Source organism: Panthera uncia, chromosome F1, assembly GCF_023721935.1.
Source record: "Panthera uncia isolate 11264 chromosome F1, Puncia_PCG_1.0, whole genome shotgun sequence".
NCBI lineage: Eukaryota > Metazoa > Chordata > Mammalia > Carnivora > Felidae > Panthera > Panthera uncia.
Window position 1 is genome coordinate 64853979 of NC_064813.1, and position 19581 is coordinate 64873559.

General features: G+C 55.5%; 1 protein-coding gene and 1 long non-coding RNA gene across 3 annotated transcripts in view; one reads left to right on the plus strand and one right to left on the minus strand.

The window, feature by feature from the left end:
• Positions 1–662: 662 nt before the first annotated feature.
• The window catches only part of FCRL5 (Fc receptor like 5), a 77024-nt gene continuing 58105 nt past the window's right edge, over positions 663–19581 (plus strand). For both annotated transcript variants that reach the window (XM_049634734.1, XM_049634735.1), the window contains exons 1-2: positions 663–1174; positions 3265–3285. In XM_049634734.1, coding sequence (XP_049490691.1) covers positions 1144–1174; positions 3265–3285 — 52 coding nt within the window. In that variant the 5' untranslated portion in view covers positions 663–1143. The remainder of the gene's footprint in view (positions 1175–3264; positions 3286–19581) is intronic.
• LOC125925652 (uncharacterized) lies at positions 6587–11272 on the minus strand. The gene is made up of 3 exons (XR_007458892.1): positions 10068–11272; positions 8863–8987; positions 6587–8356 (listed from the first exon to the last, which is right to left on the minus strand). It is a non-coding gene; the product is annotated as an uncharacterized LOC125925652 (long non-coding RNA).

Here is a 19581-nt window from a genome sequence, read left to right on the forward strand (position 1 = left end):
GATGTTCAGTACAAGCCCAAGTTAGAGAAAGGAGCTGTTGTAGGCACGTGGAATGTTGTGCTACAGCAATGTGGATCACTCATACTTTGTCCTCTGTCTGCTATCTGCCACTCACAGGAGGATCAAGGGTCACCGAGTCACAGATGTCTTGGGGATGAAGATGATGGTGATGGTGAGTGCCATCCACCTTGGTCCATTCTCACTGCTCAGTCCTGGAAAGACACCTCAACTTGGCTGTTACTTCCCCTGAGAATCCTCTCCCGGTTCCCCAGCCCTGGGTTAGATTTCCCTCCTTCTGGACCCTCACAGCGCTTTTCACTCTGTACTGAGCCCTTTGTTGGCTCTTCTGCCTGCCCCCTTCCCATGAAAGCGTACTGACTCTTGCTTACCCCTGGACTCCCAGCACCCGGCCCCCCGCGTAAGTTACAGCTAGAGAATCCGTGTGCGTTTGTCAGGACATTCCTGTAAACAAACTCTAGCTTCCAGGACCCTCAACGGAAAGTTTGGCAGTGCATTCTCCAGGAAGAGCGAGATGGGGCTATAACTGAGTCTGCCGTCCACCTGCTAATCAGATCAAAGTTTGTAGCTTCCTCTGAGAAAATGAGTCAGGCTATTTTCATATGTGTCGGACGGAGCGCGAGCTGTCTTGTGATTCGGATGCTTCGTCACATGTGGATGCTCGGCCGGAGGTGGTCCGGCGGAGGCCCCTGAGGTCAGAGAAGCGCATTTCGGCCTCAAAGGAGAACCTCTCCTGCTCCGGACCGATTCGAGGACGTCCCTGGATTATGTGATTCACAGCAGGTCTGCAGTCTTGCCTGGCCTCTGGCAGCAGAGAGAGCACGTGTCGCAGGTTCCCTGGAAGGCAGCGGCTGGAAGCTTCTGAGACTAAGACGACGAAAGCTTTGCGGCGCCATTGACACCACGAAGTGTGAGCACTACTTATTCTGCTAGACAGTGACTGTCATCACTGAGAGTCTCTGGCCCTGGGCAACGTGCTGCTGGTATTTTAAGAAACATTCCTGTACTTCCTCTTTTCACTTCGCTATCACAGCCGGCCACACTCAGAGGCACCTTGCTCTACTCACTGCCCAGCGCCGGGACCGGCCCGTCCGTCCGTCCCAGAGCATCCCAGAGCACGCGCCGATGCTCCTGTGGGCATCTCTGCTGGTCCTGGGTAAGTGGGCGAGCAGAAGCCTCTGCTCTCGGGGGAACCCGAACCTCTCCGCGAGCAAAAGCCCCCCACCCCCGCTGGGCTGCTAAACAAATGGGTTCCACTCCTATTTCAAAATAGTAGGAAATGAACGAGAGGTGAGGTGTTGATCGAACGGTATGGGGGGGTGGGGGTTGGGGAATGATTTCCAAAAGTGTGTTCATTGCTTGCTTTTAAATGCCTACGAAAAATTTCCTCCTACTCCCGACGTGGGCCTATTTCACCACATAAAATATCCACGGTTAGATTCAGTTATCTCCCTGATCACAGAAGCCCTAAATCTGTGCGAAGGGAACATGTCCTAAATGTGAGCCAACATAGAAATTAGTTTCTGCCGGGGGGCCTGGATGGCTCAGTCGGTTAAGCCTCCGGCTTCGGCTCCGGTCATGATCTCGCGGTTCGTGGGTTTGAGCCCCGCGTCGGGCTCTGTGCTGACAGCTCAGGGCCTGGAGCCCGTTTCAGATTCTGTGTCTCCCTCTCTCTCTGCCCCTCCCTTGCTCGTGGTCTCTCTCTCTCTCTCAAAAATAAACAAACATTTAAAAAAATTAATAAAAAGAAAGAAAGAAATGAGTTTCTACTGAGACAGTTATTTCCTTCTCTGAATCTTACAGTCATGCCCTGCTCTGATATTTGCAAGACAGGAAATAAGATGATTTCCCTTGGATTCTCCCCCCCACTCACTCCACCTCTGTACTATTTTTCAATATTGGTCCAAGTGAGGCATTAATGTCCCAGCAGCACAAGCTAATACAAATGACCAGTCGGTCACTTGTACACTAAATATTTATTAAGCTCATTTCTTGTTCCTAGCTGCTTCTCCAGACCCTAACTAGGGGCAGAGTTATCAGTGAGGCTGGCACATCATGGGAACTTGGTAAACAGTGAACGAGGGGGTATCGTGGGCACGGGGGAGAACACAGGACACAGAGGACACGGTCTCTGTCCCCAAGAGCCGGCACTCTGGTGAGGAACTCAAAGTACAAATGCAAAAGCATTTGGCTTGAAAACAGACCACAAAAATATTCCACGATGACTCCTGAGAGAATGTGTGGTGACAGTCGTTAATTCTCGCTGATGGCAATTGATAATTAATTGCTGAGCCCCGACCACGCCAGATACTTTTCTAACAATACCCCATGTGTGAGCCTACTCCAAGCTCCTAGCAGTCCGTGAGCTGGAACTACGATAAATCCCACCTTGCCGATATGGGAGCCAAGGCACAGAGACAGTCTCTCGCCCTTAAGCTCCATACAGCGGCCGTCAGGGGTCAAGGCCACACTCGCAGGAACCGTGCTGTTAGCCGCACCGCATATCGGATTTCCAGTCTCAGCGAGCTGTGATGGCTCACTAGAGCCTAGAGCAGAGTGAGGACCCTGCAGCCCAGAGGCATCCGAGAAGGCTTCAAGGAGGAGGTGGGTTTCCTCAGGGTGTGACCTGCCTTTTCTTGATACTGAAGGGAAGAGCCCCCAGGCAAGGAGATGGTGAAGCCAGATCTGAGCAGCAGCCACACGAGGCTCCTGTTTATGTATTTTTTTAAAGGTTTGTTTATTTTGGATAGAGAGCAGGAGCAGGGGAGGGGCAGAGAGAGAGGGAGACGGGGGATCTGAAGCGGGTTCTGCACAGTCAGCACAGAGCCCCACGCGGGGCTCGAACCCACAAACCCTGAGATCATGACCTGTGCCGAAGCTGGAGGCTCCACCACCCGGGCGCCCCGCCAGGCTCACGTTTAATGGACAGTGACAGCAGCCAGTAATGGAAGACTTACTAATTTCACCCACTGAAACAAGACCACGAGGTCCCCTTTGTGGTCCCCGTGTTGCCGATGAGGAAGGGGAGGCTCGGGCTTCCGTAGCTCGCCCAGCATCGCACCGCTGAAGTCCAGGCCTTCTTTCTCCTGCGCTCTGGCCGCCACCGTGTCCCCTGACTCCTCTGGGTGGTGGGGCTGGGCACGCCTCTCCCGCCCTCGTTGGAGCAGGGCCCCGGCAGGGGGCTCTCTGGGTGGGAGGGCTCAGCTCCGGCCTCGCGTTGACCTTCACCCTCACCTCTCTTTACAGCTCCAGTCTGCGGACAGCTTGGTAAGTAGGCCCCCTCTTTCTTTCCTCTTTTCCGTTTCTAGATATTCTAGTGACCGGCCTCCGTCTGGAGTGCTCTTAAGGGGAGACCTGGTCCCCGCATCCCCATCCTGAGGACACAGGCAGGGCAACGTCACCCTGTCCTATGACTCTGACCCCATGAGCCGGAGAGTCATGCTCTCAGGTCATACCTGCCATTGCGTCAGATGAATGGAGGGGGAGGGCTGGGGCGCATGTCACAGAGGTCAAGGAGGGGCGTGCCCGCACCTGATGTGGGGTGCTGGCCGCCCTGACAGGTGCACAGAAGCTTGGGAGGGAAGGCGAGAGGTAGGCTGGGACCTCGGTGAGGGGCACCCAGGATGCAAACATCTCTGCCTCTTCACCTTTCCTGGCCCAACACACCACCACCCCTACCATGAGCAAGCTCTCCACCCCAAAGTCCCGCAGGCTGTGTAGATGTTTTCCTGGTAACGGCTCAGATCGTGTCGCCTCTGAGCCCCCGCCCTGCTGGTCCGCAGGAAGACCAGGCTTTGGGGGAGCTGTCCAAAAATCCCTTCAGAACCACTGAGTTCATCCTGGGGGGCTGGTTGCTGTCATCCGGCCCCAGCCAGCAGGAGCCACGGCCCCCTCATGTACACTGTCCCCTGCAGTTCCTGGGTCTGTGGCCGTCCCCCTCGGTCAGGGGACACGGACCATCTCCCACAAAACCCTGCCTAACTGGGAAGAGATTGTCACTTGGCCAGACTTCGCTAAATGCTCTACGATGGAGAAGAAAATACACCAAGTATCTCAGATCAGCCACTAGATGTGGTTAAGCTCACTGACTCAGTCCAAACCTCATGAGACCCCGACGAGGTGCGTCTTCTCTGAGCACACAGCAGGGGACAGCGTCCGCGGACCAGTGAGAAACAAGCTGCACACGCCAGCGGAAGGTTTCCCTTCCCTCGGGTACAAGACCCGCCGCCCAGTCCCCCCTTCCCATCCCAGATGCTTCCCAGGAACACGGACAGTAGGGGTTTCTATCCATGGTCACTGCAAACATGGAATAGCCTGTACGATCCTCTAAAGAGAGACAGAAAAAGTCTGTGGAGACACAAGAATGTTTGCATCACCAAACAGAACATCAGCTTTTTCATCTAAAACAAGCATTCCCATTACTCTGTAATTTTGCCCCCAACACAGGGAGAGCATCCCCTTTACATTCGGGTGTAACTAAAAGATCTATTTGGGTATTCTTGCAGACAAAGGTAAGAATGGTTAAAGTCTGCAGCCGTCCTTAAATGTGGACAGTCCTCATGTGAGCGTAAAGGCATTAACGAAAAAGCACGTCTACGGTGATTCCACTTTAAGATTTTATGATAAATTGCATGCCCCCGTGATTGAGATTTTGGTTTTGAAAAATGGAATATTGCACATGGAAATAATCTGGCTTATTTTCTACTTCACCGAACTTAGATTACCACAGGCAATTCTGCAGAACAAAGCTGGAGTCTCATATTGATTTTTTAAACGTGGTAGGGGCCCCAGCTTCAGGCAGCACGACAGGAAGTTGGGGGAGGAGGGAGGTAACCAAAACCGCATGAGAGCTCTCCCCACCCCCCAACCCCCCAGGAAGCTTGGCTCCTTCACCATAGAGGCAAGACCACTCCCAGCGCCCCCCCCCCTGGGGGCAGGGGGTGGGGGGGTCCTCTCCTGGCTCTATTCCCCTGACATCTCCCTACCCAGTACTGGCTGGTAACTGTCCCCAAAGTCATGAATTCCTGCATCTCAGGCAGAATGCGAGAGGTCACTTTGCAATCGTATTTCCTCGGTAACACTGAGAGGTTAGCCCAACAAACTGCTGGCCCAGGCAGCAGGCCACAAAGGGGAAGGGAGTGTGGGTGGAGGTTTCCAATGGTGAGTAGCATCTCAGGGAAGAAAAACATCTCTTTCCCCTTAAGTGTCTCACTGGGGACTGCCAATTAAACAGACAAAAGACAGATTCGCAGGAGAAAGATTTGTATTCCCTTCTTACCAGGGCGCACAGAAACTGCGAGCCCGGGAGGCGGTTGGGACTTGGGGCTCAGATACCGTCTGAGCAGGGAAAGGGGCCAGGGAGGAGGACACTTCTTGGAAAACGAAGGGCTTTCAGGAAAGACACCCCGGCCCTTTGGAGAGCAGACGGCACATTAGGGTAGTTTCGTGACGTCTGTTTAGTCTTTGCTGGTAAGAGTCCACTGCTCCTGGTTACTCCTGGGGGGCGATTTATAACAGAGTCCTTCTGGGAGGCAGGTAAGGGTGTTCAGAATAAAAAACATATATGAAACCTACTCTGAAATGCCCTCAGCTCAACATAATTTTTCAGGCCACGGTGGTGTATTCTGGGTCGACTTCAGTGACCAACCCTCCCAATCTCAAAGGTACAAAACTCAGAAAATAAACACCTAGAGAGGGAAGTGCCTCCGTGGCAGTTTGTTGCTGGGGAAATGTAATTAAAAGCAAAATTTTCTCCCAATCCAGAAATCTTCTCCACAGAGGTAGCAGAGAAAGAAAACACTTGTTGTTGAAGACAAGTCAAACCAGGGTGCGACGGGCATCTCAGGCCATCCGCTAAGAGGTCACCAGGGCACCAGGGAATCTCGACTCCTGACTCAGCTGAGCAGCCCCTCCTCCCACGGCACACAGGTCCCACGGCCAAATAGTCACTTGTCAGGCACAAGGCCCTGATGGTGCCTTCTGTCCCACACAGTTCATCCGAGCTCTATCTCAGTACCTGGGAAGACCACTGTGCGGGGTAACTGGCTCTTAGCCACGCCAGGAAAGAACGTCTGCATAGTCTGGGGCTGGGGCTGCCGTGCGTGTTGGAGCAGGGAGACGTCTCTGCCCCTAGCTGTCCACATTCCAAAAGGCGATGCCTCCTTCCTGAGCGGGACATTCCCCAGTGGTGAGACTGGCAAGTGTCCAAAGATTCACGTACGCTAGAAAGAAATTCTTAAAGAAAAGGAAGGCAGAGAGAAGTCTTTTCCCTGATTTTTAGCGGGGAGAATTCAACTCTTACTGAACACACTCCAGCTCCTGTCTGTCCGTCGGAGTTCCAAAGATCCTAGGGCCTGATTTCATGCAAGGCCCATATTCCACTGTCAAGAAGCAGATCCTTGAGTCTGGGGAGTGAGAAGCTTCTGGCTCCTGGCACTCACGCTCTGTGTGCCTCTGTCTGAGCATCACTATCCCACACCTACTTCGTGTTTCGGTAAAAATACAACTTCTCCATAATTGCATAATCAACCCCCAAATTCCTACACTCCCCCCCCCCCAAGCCCCCGTCGACAGCCCCCACCCCACCACGCGGCCACTCCACACAAAGGCTCCTCTTAGACAGACGGCTGTAACAGGAGGGAGTCAGGAGGGACCGACCGAGGGCCCAGCCCGCATGGCTGCCCTTCCACGGAGAGCGGGGCCGGCTGGGGTCGTCCCCTGGAAGGCCAGCCTGCCCCTACAGACCACAGAGCGGCCACCGCACCCCTGGCAAAGGTGAATGCAGCCAGGAAAGCCGAGCCTAGGCAAACCGTGTTCCTCCCGACGGGGGCTTTCCTGGGGATCCCCCCAAGCCTGGTCCTCGGGTCCGTCCCACACAGACGGCCGCGGCGGGGACCACAGGCATCCCCATCTCAGGCTCTGTCTCTCTCTTCCTCAGAAGCTGCGTCCAAACCCGTGATTTCCCTCTATCCTCCATGGACCGTCGCCTTCAGAGGAGAGACAGTGACCCTGACTTGCAATGTATTTCACTTCCACGCTCCAGAGAAAATAAAACGGTTCCTTTGGTACCTTGGGAGGAGAATGCTACGCGAAACCCCAGGCAACACCCTGGAGGTCCGTGACTCTGGACAGTACAGATGCCAGACCCAGGACTCGCTCCCAAGTGACCAAGTGAACATGATCTTTTCTTCAGGTGAGCAAGCAGGTGAATTACTTAGACCTTTACAAGTCGTTTTGCGTATCCTCGCCCCCTGGGGTGGGCAGACCTGGGGGCCTTCGCTCAGCTCTAACCCTTGACCTCCAACACCGTCATTTCCCAGGGCTCCTCATTGTCTGTAGATGTTTTTCAAAGGACTGTCGAGACAGAGGTTAGAGTGTCATTGTCTAACACCACTCGGCAGACATCCCTGTGCCTTTACGGGGAGGAATTAAGGAATTCGTTTAGGGGATTGCAAACTGAGGCTGCTTTAGCCCGTGCCCTCAGGGCTGGCCAGCCTCCTGCAAGAGACAAGACAGGGACACAGATGAGTTCGGAGGAGGGGAGTTTCCCCGTCAGGCCTGTGTCCCTCCCCCTCCCCCTTCCTGACACCCGTCCCTTCTCTCCTCCCACTGTCCTGCCTCAGGGGGCACCCACTCTCTCCCGGTCCTGCTTTGCCCACTTCACAGACAATGGTCTGGACCACCGCATGGGGACCGCGCTGGGGGACAGGCAGTCAGTCCCTGAGTCACCTTACAGGGGACAGAACTGACCTGTCACGTGCGTCTGAAGAGCGGGAGAATGTCCGCCAGGGACCCCGCTCCCCGTCCCTCGCCCCCGGGGGTTTGTGTTTGACAAGCCTGCCACAGAGCAAACCCCAGTGCACGGTGACAGTTTCTAGTCTCTTCCCCGGAATCCCCCCCCCCCGACCCCCAGTGACTCCCGCTTGGGGCCCGGGTGAGCCGGTCGGGGGTGATCTGTAACCGCGTTCGGCAAAGTCACTGTGCGGCTCACGGTCACGTTAGAATCCTCATGCTGTGGTTCTGCCCCCGAGTGGCGGGCGGGGGGGTGTCAAGGTGGTGTGTTTGGGGTTCATTTACGACTTGCCGCTGAAGCAGGTCATACAGACTCGGGAGGGAAGGAGTGGGCCCAGGGTAGGAGACGAATCCTGCAAGAGAGACAGGAAAAACACAGCCAAGCCTTGCGATCCGAGCTGCACCCAGCGGAGGGGGCGTCCTCAGCACCAAGCCCCTGTCTCTGCGTGGCTTCCAGGCTGGCTCGTGCTCCAGGCTCCACATGGCGTGTTTGAAGGTGACACACTGGTCCTGAGGTGCCAGACAAGGAGTCGAGAGACACTGACCTCTGTGAAGTACATTTGGAACGGAAAAGTCATCTCCGCCTCCAATCAGAGCCAGGACCTTTCGATACCACGAGCAAGTTCAAACAACAGTGGCTTCTACCACTGCACTGGGCGTGCGGACAAAATGCACCCATGGAAGTCAAATACCAAGTCTGTTCAAATTCAAGGTAAACCTTGCATTTCATGCAGATTACCGACTTGCTCAGTGTGTGACAGGGCACCCACCCATTGCCGTCCCTACGCTGGGTAACAAGGGACGCGTGTCCCCCGGCAGGCAGAGCCGCGGGGCCCCTGCACTCGAGCTGGGGCGGAAAGAGGGGAAGGCGGGGTCCGCCCGTGTCCTGCCTTGTGTCTGAAGTTCCCCAGGACCCAGCAGCCAAGCCCGCCTGCCCCAGGGCCCCCAGGGCCGCCCTCTGAGACCTTGGTTTCCCTCTTCTCTCTAGAACTGTTTCCACACCCGAAGCTGAAAGTCACCCCCTCCCAGCCCACAGAGGGCAGTTCTGTGAACCTGAGCTGCGAAACTCAGCTGCCTCCAGAGCGGCCGGACACTGTGCTTCGTTTCAGCTTCTTCAGGGACCGCTGGGTCGTGCTGTCAGACTGGAGCCGGGCCCCGGAACTGCGGATCGCAGCCATCTGGAGACAAGACGCGGGGTCATACACGTGCGGGGCTGCTGCGGCCCAGGGCGTGCACAAGCTCAGCCTCCCGGTGCACGTCTACGTGCAGGGTGAGCGTGGGAGAGCTGCCGGCGGGGTGGGGGTGGGTGGGGGCTTCCCCCACCCCCACAAACTGCTGCCTTCGCGCTGTGCAGGCGGGGACCGCCTCCCGATGGGGGCGGCTGGCCCTGAGAAGCGAGGTAGGGTGATCAAAGAACCACCACCATTTTTCTAAAAACTCAGCCTTCCTTGGGAACCGTAGCGCCTCGGAAGGCTAGCGGCCGACTTCGATGCAAGGGTTCGGGAAGACGAACGCGAGCCAGACGACGAGGCGCCCTGCTCCTTACTGAGCCGGCACCTTCTAGAAGGCCAGATCTGGGGGCGAACTACGGAGGGGCTAGGCGTAGCCTCTTCCCAACCAACAGCCACCCAGAGCGGGAGCGCCTGCCCACGAGCGGGACGCACACACCTGCAGAGATCAATACAATCACCATCTCGTCTTAGGCACCTGAGCAGGGCTCCCAGAAGCAGGTGTGGTCCAGCCCAGTGCCAGCCACCGCCTGTCACTGCAGACAGGTCACGGTCACCTGTCGCTGCAGACGATTCAGGCAGCCGCCAGGACCTCAGACAAAACTCAAACGCTGCTTTGTCTCTCCTGGGACTTCATGTCTCAGGATGGAGACAGGACGGTTAGTGAGGGTCTCGGTCCCAACTGCACAGTCTATGTGCTACAACACCAGCACCTGCTGGCGAACATATCTTTTTTTTTTAATGTTTATTTATTTTTGCGAGAGAGAGAGGCAGAGCACGAGCGGGGGAGGGGCAGAGAGAGAGGGAGACACAGAATCCACAGCAGGCTCCAGGCTCCGAGCCGTCAGCACGGAGCCCGACACGGGGCTCGAACTCACGAACCTCGAGACCATGACCTGAGCTGAAGTCGGACGCTTAACCGACTGAGCCACCCAAGGGCCCCACGCTGACGAGTAGATCTTATCTTAAAGTCACGTAGAGAGTGACCCCGTCCGACACGCCAGCTCCCCCCTGCCCCCAGGCCCTCACCCACTGTCTCGTGTCCACGCAGGGGTCCCGGTGTCCGGAGTGCTCCTGGAGACCCAGCCCCCGGAGGGCTGGGCACTTGCAGGGGAGCCTCTGGTCCTCATCTGCTCCGCGGCCGAAGGCACAGGGGACACCACGTTCTCCTGGCACCGGGAGGACACGGGGGAGAGCCTGGGGACGAAACGCCGGCGTTCCCGGAGGGCACAGCTGGAGATCCCCGCGGTCGGCGGGAGCCACGCGGGGGGCTACTTCTGCACGGCCGACAACGGCCACGGCCTCGTCTGCAGCGCGGTCCTGAACGTCACTGTCACAGGTGAGCCGTCCTCTCCAGCGGCCTTACTTACCGTGGCTTCCTCAGGTTGGGGGTGGGCGTGGCCAACACGGCTGCTGATTCTGCCTCCTCTGGTTCCACTTTGCCATCTCCCACCGCGATACAGTTTCTTCGTGGGAACATTGAGAGGGCACGTGGGGCATGGCCGGCAGGAGCCGTTTCTCGCCCCGGAGACGACCGCACATGCCCGCCCTCTGACCCGTCGCGTGCCGATGTCAAAGAGCCGCGTCAGCTCCTTAACGGCATCGCAGGGTCGTCCGTGTCAAGGGCACGCGTCTCTCAGGGAGGCATCGGGGCCCATCGCGGCCTCCTGCGGCCCCACAGGACCAGCCATCCTGCAGGCCTGACGGTCTCAGGGCCCAGACTGCAGGGCAGGAGGCCGACAGGCACGGGGAGGGGACGCAGGCCCGGTCACGTGTGCTCAGGGGACGGGCCTTCCGTTGGGCCCCACCGTTGGGCCCCTGTGTCTCTCCCTCTGTCCCCAAGAAGCCACAGCGGCCAGGCTCCCGCACAGAGTTCCCAACCCCGTCGGCACCGGGCTTTCTCCGGCACCCGACTCGCGCTGACGAGGGTGGACGGGCCTCCACATTGCTGGGGTCAACGGCAATTCTGTCTCCGTGTCACTCTGGCGGTCACCAGCTCCCGACACAGCTGGCCCCGCCTTCCTTCCGGGACCACATTCCTCCTGGACTCGCCAGACGCGGCTCGCTCTGTCCCCTGCCCGTGGCCAGACACGGGGTCTAGGCTTCCCTCACCGGGTCCTCCCATCTCTCCGGGCCTCTGTCCTCGGTCCCCCCTCCGTGCCCACTGTCTGCACTGTCTCACCCTGTCTCGTGACTTTAAATTTTTTTTTTTACATTTATTTATCTTTTTTTTATTTAAAAAAAAAATTTTTTAACGTTTATTTATTTTTGAGACAGAGAGAGACAGAGCATGAGTGGGGGAGGGGCAGAGAGAGACGAAAACACAGAATCCCAAGCAGGCTCCGGGCTCTGAGCTGTCAGCACAGAGCCCGACACGGGGCTCGAACTCACAGACCGCAAGATCGTGACCTGAGCCGAAGTCGGACGCTCAACCGACTGAGCCACCCAGGCGCCCCCCACCCTGTCTCGTGACTTTAAATGCACCTTGGACTTTTATTTACCCACGACTCCCACACCCCCTACAGCTGAGACCTCTCACGCGTCCGGTGCTCAATCCAGATGTTCCACAGGAAGGGCTTGTCCGCATCTTCAAACTGAATTCATCCCAAGTTTTGGTTTTGCCCCCGAACCAACTGCTCCTGCTTTGCCGCATCGCCCGGGACATCGAGCCCCACCCTCCTCCTTGCTGAGGCCAAAACTCAGGCCTGCCGTTTGTTCCGTCTTGCGCGTCTAGGCCACCTGCGCGTCTCATCCAGCTGGCTTTTCAGGATAGGCCGGGACCTGAGCCATTCCCGGAGCCTCCCCTGCCCCCTGAGTCGCCAGTATTCCCTCCCTTCATTATTGCGGCAACGCCCCCACCGGCCTTCTGCGTCCGCGTTTGCTCTCCACAGCCCCTTCCCTGCGCAGCATCCCAAGGAGCCTGAACCTCACGTTGCTCTTCCGTACAAAGCCCCGTCAGCGGGCTTCCCGTCTCCTTCAGGGTGACGGCCATCGTCCACCAGGTCCCGCGGCTCTGCAGGACCTGCTCTCCCTCCTCCCTCCCCTCACTTCCTCCACTCCGGCCACCGCGGCCCCCTGTCTCTTCCTCAAGCCATCCAGTCGTATTCCTGCCTCAGGGCCTTTGCACTGCTCTTCGTGACAGCCTCATACTCACCCCTCACCTCCCCCAGTGAGACCTTTCCAGTGAGACGTGCCCAGACCACCCTGGCCCTTCCTCCCCAGGGCCCCCGTGTTGTTCCTCAAAGCGCTTACCCCCACCGGCCGCGCCGTGTCTCTCTGTCCCTCCCACCACCGCTCCCATACTAGCCTCCCGAAGGCAGGTCTGTATTCTGACCACTCTTGTATCCCAGGTGCCAGGACCAGGGCTTGGCCCACAGTAGGCATTCGATAAACACCTACTGAGTGAATGAATGTTACACACACGGTTATACTGACCGCAGCAACTATCCCGGAAGGTGAAGATGTCCCTGGTGTCTCCATTCTACCGAAAAGAACTCTGAGGCTCAGAAAGGTGTGGCAATTCGTGTAAGGTCACAAAGCTCACACCTGCACACAATCACGTAGCTGCGAGAGGTGGAGGGCAAGGTCAGAAGTCCTCCAAGGAAGTCCCCACCGTCTGCCACACTGAACGGGCCGAGAGCGGTCGGCCCTGACACAGTCGTGTCCCCGAGCAGGTGGCTCAGGGGCTGTGGGACAGGGGGCTGCTGTGGGGGCCACCCGGCTGCCGTGCAGTTTCCCTTCAGCTCCCTCGGGGCGAGTCCTGTGATCACGGGGGCCCTCCCCGGTCAGGTCTTCCCACACACAGGTGCCACGGGAGCGTCCGCCTCTCACTCTGGAAATTTCTCAGCAAACGCTGTGAGTGGGTGTGGTCCCGGCACAGATGGGCAGAGACCGAGCCCGGTGTCACGCTCGTGGCATTTCTAGAGGGAGAAGAGGCTAGCACAGCCGGAAGCCGCCGAGGGGCGCCCCCCCAGGAAGATGATGCGCCGGCCCTGAACCCCAGAAAGGCTCTGCAAGCGGGAGGGCGGCCTCTGGGGGAAGGGCTCTTGTACCGAAACAGGTGTCCTCGGGGAGCCCAAAGGCGACACTCCCTGAAGCGGGCAGGAGAGAGTCTGCTGGAAACTCAGAGCTGAGTGTGAACACGTTCCTCTTGCTTCCGGAAGTTAAGGTCAGTACAAGGGACCTGTGTCCTTGCCCACGCGTGCCGTCGCACTGGCGTGCACGACTCTAACGGGTGTCATCCTCCGCTAGGGGAACGCGCTCTCACGGAGTAAGCAGACGTCGAGGGTTCGGCTGGCCAATGACAGGGAGGGGATTTCTCACAAAATCTTTTAAACTTGTGGGCCTTAGTGCAAAATCTCTGTGCGCAGAAACGGGAGAGCTTCCGGCAGCAGAGAACGTCTGGCAGTCTGTGCTCGTGTGGTTTCCCCCGCAGGAATGCATTTCTCACCGGCCCGGAGGCGGGAAGTCTGAGATCAGGACGCCTGCGTGGTCGGGTTCCGGGAGGGCCCTCTCCCCCCCCTTGCAGACAGCGGCCTTCCTGGAACACCTGTGTCCTCACGTGGCAGAGAGGGGTGACGGGGGCGGGGGTGTCTCGGGTGTCTCTTCTTGTAAGGACACTAATCCCATCATGGGCCCCCCCCCAGACCTCACCTAAACCTGATGACCCCCCCCAAAGGCTCCATTCCCCAAAACCGTCACGCTGGGACTCCAGGCTTCTTCAGTATGTGAATCTTGGGGGAAACACAATGCAGTCTGTGGAATGGGCTGAAGGTGGCCGGGGTGGTGCTGTGTGGGAGCGGACCTAACTTGTGGGGACGTCCCCTGAACGGATCGGAAGGTAGCACGAGGTTCCCAAGGGCCTGGGGCGTAGCGTGAGGGTGCCAGACGAAACCTAACACTTGCCTGGACGCCACCCGCCACATCGGGAAGCGTTCAGAGCGCTTCACGTATGTCAACAATGCACCAACAGCGGAAAAGGAAACTGAGGCACAGGGAGATGAAATCATTGTCTGTGGCCACACGGCCGGAGGAGCCAGGATCTTAACCCACCGATCCAGTTGTGGAGTCTACACCTCCCTCTCTCTTCTCCCACCTGTATTGAGACAGAATTGGCATAATTGGTGGTACATATATGATGATATATACAACGTGATGACGTGCTCTATCACGTGGGACGACTGCCGCAACGGGGTGGGTTAACACTCCACCACCTCACACCAGCATCGTGTGCGCATGGGTGTGCGTGGGGAGGACATTCAGGACCTGCTCTCGGCAGCTATCACGTGTGCGGCGCAGGGTCCCTAACTGTAGCGACCACGCTGTGTGTTACACGCCCCGCACTGGCTCCTCCCATCATGACCGGAAGGTTGTGCCCCTTGACTAACACCGCCATCTTGCTCTCCCCCCAAAGCCCCTGGCCACCCCAGCTGTTCTACGACTTTGGCGTTTCTAGATTCCACATCTAAGTGAGCTCTTACGGTATTTGTCTTTCTGTCTGACTTATTTCACTTAACATAGTACTCTCAAGTCTCATCCATGTTGCTGCTGATGGCAGGGTATCTTTTTTATGGCTAATAGTGCATCGTATATATGATGGAATACTATATATAATATATACGGTGAAATAGTATATATGATGGAATATTATATATATAATATACGATGGAATGTCATATACATTATATATGACGGAATATTATGTATAGAATATATATGATGGCATATTCTATATATTATATGTGATGGAATATTATATATAATATATACGGTGGAATAGTATATGTAATATATATGGTGGAATATATATATATATGATGGAATATTATATATATAATATATGATGGAATATCATATACATTATATATGAGGGAATATTATGTATATAATGTATATGATGGAACATTATATATTATATATGTGATGGAATATTATATATAATGTATGTGATGGGATATACATCATATATACATATAATAATGACATATACCATATTTTCTTTGTCCAATTGTTTGTTAATAGACGCTGAGGTATTGTCCTGTCCTGGCTACTATAAATAATGCTGTCAAGAACACGGGGAGACAGGCGTCTCCTCCAGGTAGTAATTTCATTGTCTTCAAATGCATAGCCGTAAGTGAGATTGCTGGATCACATAGTAGTTGTTTTTAATTTTTTAAGGAACCTCCATACTGTTCTCCACAGTGGCTGCACCAACTCGCATTCCCACGAACAGCGCATGTGGGTTTTCTCCACATCCTCGCCGACACTTGCTACTTCTTGTCTTTCTGATCATAGCCGTTCTGACAGGCGTGAGTCGGTATCTCCTTGTGGTTTTGATTTGCATTTCCCTGTTGATGAGGGATGCTGAGCCCCCTTTCATGTACCTGTTGACCAGTTAGATACCTTCTTTGGAAATCTTTGCATCTATATGCATCAGGGATATCGCTCTGTACTTTTCTCCTGGCGTCCTTATCTGACTTTGGTGTCAGGGTGATGTCGGCCTCATAAAATAGTTTGGAAGTGCTCACTCTTCTTCGGTTTGGGGAAAGACTTTGAATGGATTGGAGTTAAAATTCTTCTTTAAATGCTTGGTAGAATTCACCGGTGACACCATCTGGCCCTGGGCTTTCTTCATTGGGTGGGTTTTATTATTGACTCAATCTCCTCACTCATTACTGGTCTGTCCGGTCCTCATGAATCAGTCCTGACAGGTTGTATGTTTTTAGGAATTAGCCCATTTCTTCTAGACTGTTGGAGGTGATGGAGCACAACTGTTCTGTGCCTTTCAAACTAAAACATATTTCAACTCCTTTCCCCAGAGGAGCCATTTCTTCTAGGAAATGGGGTTATCAGGGAGGGGAAAGACTTGCTCTCTGCTCGTTAAATCTGGAACCCTAGGTACCCTAGGCATGGCTGATTCTGATTTGACACAGGTGGACGCCCAGGCGGGCAATGGGGAAAGACTCACTCTAGGACACACAGCCAAGCTGCTGTGTCCCTGGATTTCTCCCTGGCATTCCACTCCTCTGGTTTAGCTGTCATGGTGAGCGGGGGGGAGGGCTGGCAACTCCCCACGAACACCGTTTGCAGGCAGAATCACTCATAGGTGTGTTGATTTTGTCAGGAAGGGAAAGCATAGAGACAGAAATGCCACCAATGGCCGGTGGCCCTGGGTGCTGAGTGCCTACCTTGTGGCAGGAACCACAGACACAGAGTGCCATGTAGTTAAGTGGGAATAATTAACGTTGCTGTGGTTCTGGTACGCGAATGTTCTCTGTGTAATCCTGTGGCATCCGAAGTCTGAATCTGGTTTCTGTCAGGACCAAGAATCTGCATGCAAACATTTCCACCCCCACCGACTCTTTGCCCCTCTAGTCTGGGTTTGCTTTTTAGCCCTTACCGTCACCAGACATGTTATAAATGTATTTGTTTATTGTCTGCCTCCCCTCCCTGGACTGTAAGTTCCATGAGGGCAGGGACCTCGCAGTCCTGTTCACTGTTCTGTCCTCAAGGCCTGGCACATGGCAGGACTCAATAAATGGCTACCGAATGAGTGAATGAGTGACTGAGTGAATGAATGCATCAGCCACATGAAATCTCTTGAATGAGGAGAATGGATCCAATGGAAAAGTCAGAAACCCCTGACAACTGAGTTATTGCTTCCTTCGGCTTCTCTCCTCCCCTTCAGCGCTTCTAGGAGGAGCGAGGCAGTGCTGTTTCCCTCTGGGGTCCCAGCGTGGTTTTAATGGCGAGCCATGTCCGAGCTGCTGCTGGTTCCCCGAGTGCCCGTCAGCAGTGATATGTGCTCTCTTTCTCAGCGGGCTGCCGAACCAGCCTCATGTGGCATCTTCCCGGGTGGCCGGGGCCAATTCCCAAGAGGCCAGAGTACAAGAATACGGACTATCCAGAGAGAGGGTCCCCTCAAACGCTAATCTGGAGCTGGTGTCTGTGGGTGAGCGGAGGGAGCTGGCTGCGTTCTCCCCTCTGCCCTGGCCCCCCAGACCCTCAGCCTGGAGCCTCCTACCGGAGCGCAGGGTCCCGTCCTGCCACTCAGGCTGCCTCCCCTGTGCACCGGCCCGGGCCTAGCCCTGGTCAGCTAGGTTCCTCTCCCACTCCAGGGCTCAGGACCCCAGCCGGGCTGAGGAAAGTTCCAGGATGTCCTGGCCCTCTCTCCCCGGGGCTCATGCAGGCTCTCCCCCCTCAGGCACTCCAGGGAACAGAATGGGCCTCATTGCTGCGGGAGCCACTGGGGGACTGCTCAGCGTTCTTGTCCTGGCTGCAGGGCTGCTGATTTACCGCCGGCACCAGAGGAAGTCAGGTTTGTGTTCTCTCTTACCCGCTGCTAGAGGCCAAGCCCGGTCCCTGCCGAGCACCCCGCTCCCTGGAGCACCCACCAGTCTCCCCCCTCACCGCCCTCAACACCCACAGACATACACCCTCCGCCTGAGGTGTGAACAGGTGCTGTGGTTGAGAGTTGCCTGCAGCTGGCCGGGTTCTCTAAGTCTCGAGTGAAAGGTAGGAAGGAAGTAAACTTCTTAATGTCAAGTTCCAAAAACTTAATACGGACAGTTTCCCCGGGCAGTTTTTTGGCTCAAATGGTCAGTCAGCTATACACCGCAGCCCATCTGAACCCCCCACAAATGGGCGTTCAAGAGACACCAAAGGGCCGTGAGAAGGGAGGCTGGCTAATCTCTATCCTGCTTCCTCCTTGGAGACTTCCCCGTGTCAAAGCCTGAAGCTGCCGTCCTGTGCTCCGAGGGCTGGGCTCTCCACGGGCCAGCCCGCCCTCCTCCCCTCCTCCCCTCCCCGGGGGAGAGCCGCACACTTCCAGAGGCTTCTGCTTTAGTCCCATCAGGACAGTTGGGATGCGAGAGAGCCTAGTGTGGAAGACGGGCCCAGAGGCTATTTCAGCTCTAGTACAACTGCCCTCCAACTCGGTCTCTTGATCTAATCAGCTCGGTTCAACCCACCACGTTGTTCTCAGCACCATGCATGTGGCTGCATGGGCCAGTCTGGATCTGGACCACGAGCCTCCTTAGCAGGCCTGAGTCGGAGCCCGAGACTCCTCTGGGCATGAGCACGGATGCTCCGTGACATCCCCTCACTGCTCTGCAAGAGAGACCGTTTGGTCCCCGGCAGTATTCCTTGAGGTGTGTCATCTCTGCCTTGAACCCTCGTCAACTCTCAGACGATTGCATATTCGGCCCAGGAACGTAGAGCCCTATCCCCAGCAAGCTACGTGCGTTGTTCAGTCCTTTTCCAGATCATTTTCCTAAAAATCCAGGACCGGGTGCATGGTCTCAATGGACTTTTTCTGATGGCCTCTCTAAGCCAGTTTCCCTTCATGAAGTTTTTGGGAAGGAGCGCCCTCTGCTGACACAAATGTGCCTTTGCTTTGTTTTGCAGGAGATGGTTCTCCAGGAAACACAACCAGGTGAGGCCTCAGGCTTCCGGTCTTCCAAGAATAGACTATGCAGGACTGTGGTTTTACAAAATTAGCTCACGTGGTGTCTTTCTGCCCCTGTGGCTAGGTGCCCACGTTTTCACATCCCCTGAAATGAGCAAAATCACAACTTCTAGATTCTTCTAATAGTTCGTATTATAGATTTTGCATGTATTTAGATCCATTTATTTGAAATGTATCCACTCACCCAAATGGGTAATACCAAAGATTTTAGGTTTTCTAGGTGGGCACAGAGTATTTCTGGAGCAGACAAGACTCTGGTCAGGCAATGTGTTGCTGTAAATGTGCACAACTGTCCCAGCTTTCAGGGAAGTCTCACATGTGCACGTGTACTCATCAGACCTTGTGTCTTTAACTTTGGTTTGGAAAATCTGGTTCTTCTACCTACGCGTCTCAGTCTTGGGTTATAGCCAGTGACTGGGAGCACAGACTGTGTCTAATTCCTTCTGGAATTGTCCGGGTAAGACCGTGTGAAGACACTTAGTCAACACCTCCTGGTGATGAGGCGAGGCTTTTGTAACCAATTGAGTGTGACCGTTCCGTCTATGGGATGGTTGTTACAATGATGTCAGACACTGGCCAGCCTTGTCCCCAAAAGTCTGCCCATACTGTGGTCCTAGGGTTTCTTTCAAAAGAACAGTCCGGCTCTATATGGACCTACTGAAGGTCCAGTTAAACCATTCCTGGTCTCTGGTCCCCTGCCATCTGCTGATTCCCTTCTCCTCTTCCCCGCCCCGCCACACCCCTTCCTCTCCGGGTCCCTGTCCCCCGCTGTCCGCTGATGTCCCCCATGCCCCTTCTTCTCTGGCCATCCTGCTGCTGTGCATCTTATGATGTTCCAGGGATGATCATGCGTTTCCATGTGTCACAGGAGCCCTCCCGCCACAGGCCCAGGACAGGCCCCCCATGGCAGGTGCCAGGGACAGAAAGACAGCCCAGTGGAGCTCCAGCATTTGTACGGCAATGGTAAGGAGTCCCCGTAGGGAAGCTGCTCCCGCCTGAGCCTGGGAAAGATAATGTGCTGGATGCCTGGAGAAAGCCCTGGTGTCCTTACGGCATCCCAAACCCAGACGCCCCGAG